General features: G+C 36.4%; 1 protein-coding gene across 1 annotated transcript; it reads left to right on the top strand.

Moving 5' to 3' along the window:
- The first annotated feature begins 677 nt into the window (after window positions 1–677).
- LOC109005547 (protein DEHYDRATION-INDUCED 19 homolog 6-like) lies at window positions 678–4765 on the top strand. Its single transcript, XM_018984541.2, has 5 exons — window positions 678–978; window positions 2279–2421; window positions 2701–2778; window positions 2883–3088; window positions 4350–4765. The coding sequence occupies exons 1-5, from the start codon at window positions 900–902 to the stop codon at window positions 4450–4452; spliced, it is 609 nt and encodes a 202-aa protein (XP_018840086.1). The 5' UTR covers window positions 678–899; the 3' UTR covers window positions 4453–4765.
- The last annotated feature ends 6835 nt before the right edge of the window (window positions 4766–11600 follow it).

Genomic DNA, 11600 nt, shown 5'->3' with positions numbered 1-11600 from the left:
AAATCAATTTTAGAGGAGGAAGGATACGAAGAGATCAGAATGAGAAGATGAAGGTGAAGGAAGGAGGGAAACGCTTTGTGGGAGAAAACTTTGTCTCTAGGCTACGAGGAATTGTCATCACAGAAACAAAACAAATCGTTCCATTATTTGAAATGAACCATTTCATTTAGCCTCCAGCTAGGACACGGTTACGTCCCCAAGCCGGTTGCATTCACCATTTTACTATTTTCTTATAGTGATTGGCATGTTCGAAAAGTTCATCAATTTCAAGAATAATATGCGTACTCAGTGGCACTATGGACAAGATTAATCTCTCTTCTAATTGTTTGCCTTTAAATATTCTACTGTAATGTATTTTATATATTAACAATGAAAATGTTGTTTTTTTTTTCAAATATGTTTAAAATTTTTAAAAAATAAAAAAAATATCAATATACTGAGAATTACTTACTTAACTGTTAAATAAAAAAATTTATATTTTTTTTAAATACATAAACAATTAAAATGAGAAGATAAAATAAGAGAGCATAATAATATTTTAATACCATATCCGGTTGATTAGGGAAAAAAATAAAATAGATATAATGTTAATATTTTTTTTGAAAATGACTTGGCCTTAATTTAGAAGGGTGGAGAATCAAATATAATTTTTACACGTGTTAACCAATCAGCAACCTAGCTTTTTCTGTCAGAAAAAGCTTTTCACAATGAGAGAGACGGCAGGATATGCAGGAAGCAAACAGCACCAGAGGTACACAGCCATCAGACTCAGCAGAGACTGAAAGAAGGAAGGAAAGTTCCCTCTTCTTTTTAGGAAGCCCACAACCTCACCCGTCGCCATTTCTCTCTGCCACCACCGGGGTCTAACTGACACTCCTCTCCTATAAACACTGACCGCCATGGATGTTGACTTCAGGGCTTCTTGGGTCCACCCTTTCAAGCACTTCTCTACCTTCCAAGCTGCGCGCATTCCCACTGGTTCATTTCTTCTTTTATCGCTTTTGATGTTTCTGGGTCTGATATAGTTATTTTGTGTTTGCAAAGGTTTCAACCTTTGTTCTGTTTCATTGTTTACGTTGCATAATGAAATGTTCGTCCAAAGTTTTGGGGTGGGTTGGAGGATCTCGTGGATGTTAAACTTAAGTTGTAATTTTTAACAAAACAGTAGCCTAACGTGAGAATTTTCAGGGAATGGGCTTTGAAGATTTTGAACAATTTTTATGAACATGACATTTTTTTATAGGTCATGTAGTTATCGGACAACATAAGAAGAAAGGTTTTATACATAGGCTGATGTTTTCAGGAAAAATTACAGATAAGATTCTAATTGTTTGTCTAATTATAACTCTAATTAAATTTCTTGATGATGCTGAATTTCTAATGATATTTATTTGTTTTTCACTTTTGAGACAATAAGCTGAAATACACGATTTTTTATTCTCAGCTATTAATACTGGAATAATCTCAATACTCTGCTTATTTGTTTTTACCTTATACGTCGGTGTTGTTACCGAGTTATAAGACCTTGAATCAGAGGCTTTAATCAATTACGGTGTAAGAAAGATTATTTAGGTTGGAGGCTAGTCATTCACTTGAAGTGATTTTGTTTTCCAAATTTCCCCAAGAATGACCGCAGTGAGATGAATCAAAATCGCAAAACGCAGTTAGAGGAGATGGAAATGATTTGTTAACACTTGAGAGGTCTATGAACCATCTAAGAACACATTGGTGATGTTGAAGAACAAAGAAACTACTACATCCAAGTGTTCTGGTTCTGACATACTTGAAATCAGCAGGAAGATGTGAATGATTAATATATTGACGAAATATATGAAGCTGTGAGAGCAAATCGCTTAATGATTTGGAAACACAAACTGATTTTATATGCACGTGTGATGAGTTCTTGAAGGAAAGATGATTGCTTCTTCCATAAATACTGTTTAGAGATCAACTAAGCTTGCATGTTTTCTCGATATTATTATTGGAAAGTGATTAGTAGTGATCGAGATGAGTCGTGCCTGTCCCAAGAAATAGTTTCTAGTTTGAATGATGAAGAATAAGCCAACAAAGTCCACTCTCTCTCTCTCTCTTTCTTTTTTTTTTTACATTTTCTTTGTCCGTATATACTTTATGTTTCTCTCATGCATCCATTGTATCTATTTGTGGAATTATGGGTTTTGTTGTCCTTTAAACATATCTCTTTAGTGGTCATTCATTGGTACTAGATTGCTTTATGTTATGTCTGACAGTTCCTCTCCTCATTCCCATTCCCAAACAGATAGTCAGTTAATATTGGATGATTCAGATGGGGAGGATGATGCAAGAGCTTGTATTCCATGCCCCTTCTGTTACGTGGACATTGGCTTGTCTATGCTCTGTAGCCACTTGCAAGAAGATCACTGCTTTGACTTAAAATGCGCAGTATGTGATTCTTTATCGTATGTGATTCTTTATCTGATTTTTATTTTTCGTGTATGCTCTCAGTCTCAACGCCTGGATGCTGCTTCCTACTTATCTGAAGTTAAAACTTGATATATTTACTTGATACAGTGCACTTATCCTTCATCCTGATTATCATACAAAATTAAAGCCATTCAGCATTAATAGCATTGGAAAAACAGAAATAAAAGTCTGGAGATTAAGAAATTGCTTGTGTTTCTTTTGATTTTGTTTTAAAATGATTCCACCTTGCTATTGCAGGTTTGTCCTTTGTGTGCTGCAAATCTTGGGAAAGATGTGATTGGGCATTTTATAGTGCAGCATGCAAGCTCCCTAAAGGTACTGTTAATTAATTATGTAAAATATCATTTTACAGAGATAGTATTCTTTAAAGCATATAATGTGTGTTGTAACCAGAAAATTATATTTTCTATTCTTTGCAGCGGAGGCAGAAATCTGAGAAATCCGGCTTCTTGAATGGCAATTCTGCAATGCTTGGCAAAAAGCTTCGAACAAATGCTGTGGTAAACAAACAAGAATTTGCACCTGATCCACTTCTCTCACAGTTTATCAATGGTATAAATGCTTTGGACCCTAAAGGTATCCAGCAAGATGAATGCTTTGGAGATGATGCTTTTGATGTGAAAAGGTATACTCCTTTCTGGTCAGAGTTTAGTATCAGGGGTTTTCAGTTCTTTTAGGAATTGCATTGTAAATACAATTTAAAGTCTAAGACATAACAATGAACGATGCTGATTAAGCACATCAGTGGTGCAAGTTATTGAAGTTCCTCCGTCTTGGGAATTGGGTTAGTCAGTAACTTAGTTGATTACAGTAGACTTCTTAACATATACTCCGTGGATTTTTTTCAGCTGTTATGACTGTTTTTTAATACAAACATATTTAAAACTATTATGATATGAGGTTCTAAGCTGTCTGTTGAACAGAGAAGAAAAATTCCTTATCAGGTGCTGTTTGTGACTGAAATCCCCCCAAATATATCTGTCTATATATATATATATATATATACAGGGTGGGGTGCACCGGGTCTTAGTGCAATGCATGGGTGACGCTCAAGAACCCTGGTAGCAAGCTACTGTGATGGGCTTTCCCCCTCAAAAAATTAATTTAATATCATGTGATCCAATGGGCCACATATATGTATGTTTGTATATGTGTTTGTGTGCACGCACGCTCTTGTGTGTGATTTAGTGCAGCTCTATAATGCAGTATTGAGAACTTTTTGCCTATTTCTTCTTCTCTGGTTGTTAACCTTGCTTTATTAGCTCAAAATGATATATAATTTACAAGTTACCCTTGCTTCATCTTGACTTAATCATTTTTTTCATCCGGTAACTATTGAGCTCTGTGTTTAGGAAGTGGCTCTTAAATTTTTGTGTCTGTCACTGCTAGGGCTTGAATAGACACAGTTCAATGTCTTTCACTTGATTGAAGAGTCCAATCGTTCACTTGTTTAGATTTTGTTCCTTTTGTTATGGTCAATCTCCTTTTTTCAAATTGGAGAATTAGGGAGCCATTTTCAAGCCTAGTTTTGTCATTTTCTGTTCTTCTTTAATGTGCTAGAATGGATATTAAAAAAAATGGCAATCCCTTGGTTGTGCCATACATGTGAATGAAAATGCATATTTTGTACATCATTATGTTTTTATTGAAGTCTCATCTGCAGTTTCATTCAAATGCTTTTAGGATTGACTTTTAACCTAGATTAGAACTACTCTCCCAGTTCCCGTTGATTCAGGAACTACTGTCTAGAGATGTGATGATTAGGAAATAAATTGTGATTGGTAAATAATCATATACGATTGTTTAGGAGAGTAAAAAAGTACATACTTGCATGTATGAGAATGCAATCCAACGTAGAATATTGCTGATGCTTTATGCTTGTGCAGCATTGAGCCATCTTCAATGGATGAAGGTCGCGAACAAGATATCGAAGAGCGAAGGCAGAAAGCAGCTTTCGTCCAACAGCTGATCCTGTCAACCATTTTCTGAGACCTATCCCCAAGTTCCTTGAAGCTCAGCAATTTCCAGAAGATGCAAACAAATTGCTTCACTCGACGATTGAACGAAATGTTTTCAACTGGTGTTGGGTTTCCATGTGGTGCATGGTTTTAAGTTGCTAGAATAGTTTGTAATTTGTGCTGTCTAAATATTTGGTCTGGAAATGGCAAACTAATTTAAGGCAGTGTGATAGTAAATATTGGTCTGGAGAATCAGCCTGTCCATGTACTAATGGGGCAGGAGCAAACGTTCTGGTTATGGAGCTGATTAAATCTAAATTCCAGGCACAAATTTCATGCAAAAATGGACTTTTATTTTTTGTACAAAACGATTAGATTTAGACTTTGGACAAAGAATCAGAAGAGGAACGCTGGTGGCTATTAAATTTGAGGTATCAACTTGTTAAGACACCTGACTAGGATTGCTGCTATATGTTTGATACTAACAAGTGACAACATCGACTCTTTGCCTTTACTTAATGAACATCCGAAGTGAAAAACAAAGAAAATTTTCATGTTCTTGCAGACCTAATGATGCTAAATTTGGACTTGGACTTGGACATGCTTATTTACATGGGATTATTGGGACCAGCTCAAACTTTTAGATAAATTGAAGACTTCTACAGGCTGGTTCATTTCCGCTTGTATTGAGGATATCTATTATCCTGGTTCAGTTCAATCAAAAGGTATTAGGTAAACCTTTTTTCGGCCCGGTTTATTTTGGGCTTTAAGCCCATCGTGCTCTTTAGGCTTGTGCGCCATTTTTTGAATTATCAAGTTAACCTATGGTTTGTTGAGTTTGTGGAGCTTGGTTTATTCTTATGACGATTCGATTTGATGACCCGATGTGATCAAGACTCATTACAATTTTTTTGTGAATTTTCAATGAGACTTGGGCTATGTAGTTCAGACAAAATATTCGCTCAACATTCGCGCTACTGATTGCTTGAGCAAAACTATGTCACTCAAGTGAACATCAGACAATGAGTTTGCTCGAAACTCACTCGAGCAAATAACTTGATAATTGAAAAATTAGGGCTTCCGCCATTTCATATATGCATTTATTATGAATGGTCAATCTGAAAATTATAATTTCGCTCCACAATGTACTTTGACATTGCTCAAGAGAATAAAATTACCTACAGTTCCATGAACATAGGCTTATTACCTAATCACATAAATATTTGTGTCGTGTCATTAATTTCTTGTTTTATTTTATTTTCTTGCATTGTTTTCGCAACATGGGTTGCAGTCTTCTAAAGCTGAGTTTCTTAAATGGCGAAAGCCGTTATCAGGTGTCATGCAAAGCCAACTTGATCTTCCTGCTCTGGTTCGAGGTCGTTCGAGGATGGAGAAGGGTGGGATTGCTTTACGTACGGTGCAAATAAAATTTCTACAAGATGTTTAGCCTATAAAGAAATTCTACAAAATAAAATTTATAATTTATATAATTTTATATAGTTCTTTAGACTATAAAATTATTTTTATTGTAAAACAAATATGACATCACACTAAACTATATTAATTTATATATTTTTAGAATTTCTCTAGAGAGCTATTACTTCTCAAATTTTGTTGCCGGACAGCCTTTGGAATACGGTTTGCTCTCATCTTAAAGAGTGGTTATTATATGATTTTCTTTTAGTGCATTGACATTGGATTAATCATCTCAATCTTCAAAATTTGACTAATATGTAACTTTTTTACTTTTAGCTAATCACTCAAAACTTGAAGTCTATATTAGATTAGCCATCACATTCTTTATATAATAAAATATTATTATTTTTTATTATTTATATTTCTTTAATTATTTTTTATTTTTATTTTCATAATCTCCAATAGCCTCTAACAATCATATTCATTTTCATCAATTGAATCCAACAATCTATAAAATTAGCATCTCTAGTTGACAGTTTTTGTAGATGTTAACAGAAAAAATTATTATGCGCATACAATCCCATATGCAGTCAACTAGAGAAACAGTTTTGGATGCACATTCATTTTTTATACATCCAATCTGTAGGCAGCAGCAACAGATGTGTGCATAATAAAAAATGTGTGCATAACCTGGATGTATAAGAATATGAAAAAAAGCATTAAGAAGCCCATTAAAGCATTAAGAAAAGGGCATCAAGCTATACATCCAAGTTAACAGCAACAGCTTCCTTGAAAGGGTTGAAAGAAGAATTGGGAGCTTATTTTAGAATTTTTTATGGGGTGGTAAAGGAGTTGAAAAAAAATTTCATTTAGTTAGTTGGAAGAAAGTTTGTCAATCGATTGATTGTGGTTGGTTGGGGATAAAAAATTTAAAATTGTTTAATAGAGCATTGTTTGGAAAATGACTTTCTTCCCTCTCTTTTCAGAATTGCAATGGATCAAAATGCAGCTGTAGGAAAGTTTTTCAGTTGCATTGACAATAATATTAAGTGGAATGTTATCTTTATCAGGGATGTTAATGACTGGAAGTGGATGATGTTGAGGCTTTTCTGGAAAGACTTTATAGTTCAAAGTTAATGCTAGGTAGGGAGGACATCATGTTGTGGATTTCTGCAGGAAATTCTAAGTTCTCAGCCTCCTATTTTTATAGAAAATTAACCAATCACAGAAGTTGTGAATTTCCCAGGAAAAACATATGGAAAGTGAAAGTTCCTTCCAAGGTTGCTTTTTTCTGTTGGGTGGTATTTTTGGACAAAGTGTTGACAACTGAAAATCTTGAAGGAGAGGTATGTACATTGCTGATTCGTGTGTCGTGCAAGAAAGATGGAGAACCTGTTAATCACCACTTTCTTCATTGTGAAGTTGTCAGGTTCTTGTGGAATGAAGGTTCTTGTGGAATGAGGTTTTGAATCAGACTGTTTACTTTGGGTAATGCCCAAGGAAGTGGTGGTTTTATTGGTAGGGTGGAAGGGTTTGAAGGGTAGCAAGAATGTTGTTCATGTTTGGAAGATGATTCCTTGTCTCATGTGGTGCCTATGGCTTGAAAAGAATGAGAGATGCTTCGAAAACAAAGAACGTTCATTGGGAGAACTTGGGGATTTTTTTCTTTAATACTTTGAGTTGGTGGGCTAAAGCTTTTGTAATGGAAGATAATTTCCAGAATCTGTTTTAGTTTTCCTTTCATTTTTGGAAAGTAGTAGGTATTTCCTTTGTACACGTTCTTTGTATTTGGGCGGGCTTATGCCTACCTCTTGGGAATACATCTTTTATTACTTATCAAAAATTAAAAAAAACCAGCAACAGCTTCCTCTTTATAAGAGCAAAAGCAGCCCAAAATCTGAAAAAACCACAAAAAAGCAACCAATAAAAAAGGTCTCATACCACCATAAACAGATTCTGTAACAGTAATGACATTTAAGCTGTAATGACATTGAAGCTGTAAAAACATAGTAATAACAAAGGGTGCAAAGTGAGAAGTGTTCTTAAGCCAATAAAAATTGTGAGAAGTGCAATGGAAATACAATAGAGCTGCAATGTGACAGTAATGAGCTGCAACAAAGAATCTGCACTTATATAAATGCCATTGAGAATCTTATATAATTCACATTTCTTATTAAATATATGGAATGGACATGGTAGATGTTCTGGCTTGAAAATACCTCTCGATGCTCTTGATGCCAATATATCAGATTTAACAGTATAATATATTTTTAAATGGCACTTAAAAGGAAATGGAAAGAAGCATTAGCATCTATTTCATTGCAACCAACAAGAACAAGGCACTTAAAAGTTAGTGCTTGGATTTATTAGCTTGAAAGAGACATCAATTTTCAGACAGATAACACAAGCATCAATTTCAGTGCACTATATAGACAGAGAGCACTATATAGGAATCTTTCTCAGTATACTATCTAGGTGTATGGTTCTTATATGGGTTGTTTGGTTGTAAATGATGAGACTGTTTTGTTGTGAATAGGAGTACGTGCCAGTGCATAATGGAGCCATAGTCAAGGCAAGGTGGGAGGTTGAGTTACCACAACAGCAGCAGCAACAACAGGTGGGGGGTTCAATGCCACTACTAGGGAGACGGAGAAGAAACTTTGACAAACATACAAAAAAAATATTTTGGGCATTTTTGTATGTTTCTTAGAAAGAAAGGCTTATATCCTGGGTACTTGGTTAAGTTTTAATCATTGTATTTTGAAGCTTGAATTGTGTAAAAAGATTATTAAAAACTAGCATGTAGAAGCATCCAGCTTTATTCTCTCCATTTGATGTTTATACGGAATATTTTCAGACACTAGCATCAATTTTCAGACATCAATGGCACAATTTTCAGACATCAAAGGCAAGAACAGAGATCCACTATCTATTGCAAAATAACACAAACCAAATCTATTGCACAGTGAAACGAAAATAACACCAACGAAAATAGCTCAAAGCAACACCAACCCATAGCTCATTCATCTATTGTAAAAAGACAGAAACCAAAATACCTCATTCTTCTTTCCTAACCCAAAGAAACCCAAAGATCTGACCAAAATAAAACCCAACGCTAATTCTCTCCCACATTTAGATATGACCAAAATAAAGCCCAAAGAAACCCAAAAATGGAGGAGAAGAAATTATAGAAATTTACCCTGTTGCTTCAGAAGACAGTTTCTGGAGAGAAGCTCCGAGGAGCTGCGGGAAAGAGCTGCCGATGACGTTGTTTATGGCGATGGGCACTTGTCTTCGATGGAGCTGTTTATGGCAACGGGGAGGAGCTGGAGAGAAAAAACACAGAGGGAAGGGAGAGAACGGTCGAGCCACGGGAAAGAAACGAGGGGTTTCGGGAAATAATAAAAAAAACAGATGACTTAGCTATAGTGCAACTCATATATGACTTAAGAAATGAATTTACTGTAGCTGATCTGTTGGATAACTTTCATTTAGCTAATTCAATGTGGCCTCAATTCTAGAGGAATTAGCTAAATTAATAGCTACACTGGCATTTGGCTAAGCCAATGCTAGTGCTCTTAGTCTATGATTAAAAGAAGGCGGGCCCAACCCTGGTCTCAATTCTAGTCGGTCAAATTCAAACCAGAATTGGCCTAAAGAATCTAAAATGTGCACATGGTTATGGAGTACACATTTATATGCACATTCTTTACCTAATATTAGCTTATTCTCATTAGATTGTCCAAGAACCACACCAGCATACACCTTTCTTGAAACCTGCACACAAACACATAGGCTGTCTTCAATTTCATGGTTGAGTAAATAACTCAAGAAACGAGCTACAGCCTTCCCACAGTCTTGAATGCATCCCTCACTTGAGACCTTGATTGGCCGTTCAACTATGCTTCTCCAAACTCTCACCTCAAGAAACTTTCTTTTAATCACATTTTGTTAATACAAACCCTAGCCGTAACGTGCAATAGAAAACCCTATGTGAGAGAGAGAACCGCAGCACTCGTGCTACCACCTCAGACCGGCAAGTGACCCCTCACCACCGGCACAGATAGGGTTGACGGACTTTGGCGACCCCGCTGAGGGTTGTCTGGCATAGGTCCTAGTGCCGGCGACCTGGTTTTCTTTTTCGCAAGTATTCTGTCATTTCTCGGAGATGACGTCTACCACCGGCGACCCCAACACCGTCCCAGACAAGGTCGATGGGCCTCGGTGATATTGTTGAGGGTCGTCCGGCGTAGGTACTGGTGCCGGTGACCTGCTTTTTTCACAATTGTCTCGGAGCCATTGACCACCGGCGAGTGAGTTCTCACCATCGGCCCAGACAAGGTCGACGGGCTCCGACGACTCTTTGTGGGCCTTCCGATGTCGGTTCTCCTCCGGCGACAGGGTTTTGAGTCGGCACAGTATTGGTTTTTCGAGTTGCGTTTGCCTGCAACCTGCTTTTGAATTGATCGACAGAATCCGTCGACCAGGAGTCCATTCTGTGGGCACAGATCTGTTTTTAACTTAAGAGGATGAAGCAGGAGCAGTAGGAAACAATCGGCACAGATCTACAGTGGGATTTGGCAATGACGACGCGCGATGTGGAGTCATCTCAGTTAGAAGGCGAGAGGTGGTTGATAGTGGAATAAAAAACTTTCATTTTTACGAAAGAGGGAGGAAATAATTTTCTTATTTCTGAACGTAGCAAAATGATAGCTAAGTTCATGTATCTAGGGGGAATGACAACTCCGTGGGTGGCTAAGGAGATTGAGGATTGTTTAGAACTTAACTGTCATGAAGGTTTCTCCAGAGAGCTAAGGATGGGTAATGGAATTTTTATCATTCAACATCATGCTAACGAAAAGGGCAGCTTTCTACAACTCTTAGAATTTCGGAATGGAAGGAGGAAAGGTTTATTGGTGATTCCGGAAGACACAAATGGCATTGGATGGATAGACTTTCTACAGTCCATTTGAAGTGTTACAGAGTCCAAAACCACTATTCCTAGTGGGGAGTTTGTGGATGGAAAAACAGTGGGAAGGTCGTCCTCAATCAAAGGTGCTTCGTACGCTACAGTGTTGAGGTCAATGGAGAGTAGTCCGACCGAGGTCAGCTCAGCAGCAAAAAGAAAGAGTAAAGCACTTGTAGGAGACAAAGACTGTCAGGTGATATTGGGAGAGGTGGAAGGGGTATTGTGGGATGTCAAAGCTCAATTGAAGGGAATTATGAAGTATGTGAGAGATCTATGATTAAAGTGGATAAGAGGTTGGACCTAGTCGTGGGTATTGGTGTGCCGGCAAAAGGTGTCTCAACACCGTCACAGATAGGGTCGTTGGACGCTGGCATCTTTGTCCATGACAGTAGGGGTGATAAACGGTCCGGTCGGACCGAACGAACCGACCGGACCGAGACTTAGATCGATCCGGTCCGGTCCACGGTCCAGGGTTATAATAATTGTACAATTAACAATATAAATTTTTAAATATATTATTAATACTTGTTAATATTTTATAAATTAACAATATTTTATATATATCTTCATCTAACTTATCACTATTAACAATATAAAATTTTAAATATGTTATTAACACTTGTTAATATTCTATAAATTAACTAATATATAATATCAATTAGTTAATTATATAGTAATTATATAAATTAATAATATAATTTTCATCTAACTTATTATCATTGACCATATAAAATATTTTTTTATTGAGTTTGTTACATAATCCACATTAATAAGTCACTTAATTTAATTTAGTA

This window comes from Juglans regia, chromosome 2, assembly GCF_001411555.2.
Source record: "Juglans regia cultivar Chandler chromosome 2, Walnut 2.0, whole genome shotgun sequence".
NCBI classification, from domain to species: Eukaryota; Viridiplantae; Streptophyta; class Magnoliopsida; order Fagales; family Juglandaceae; genus Juglans; species Juglans regia.
Note: the sequence above shows the minus strand (reverse complement) of the source record. Positions and strands in the feature narration are given on the sequence as shown.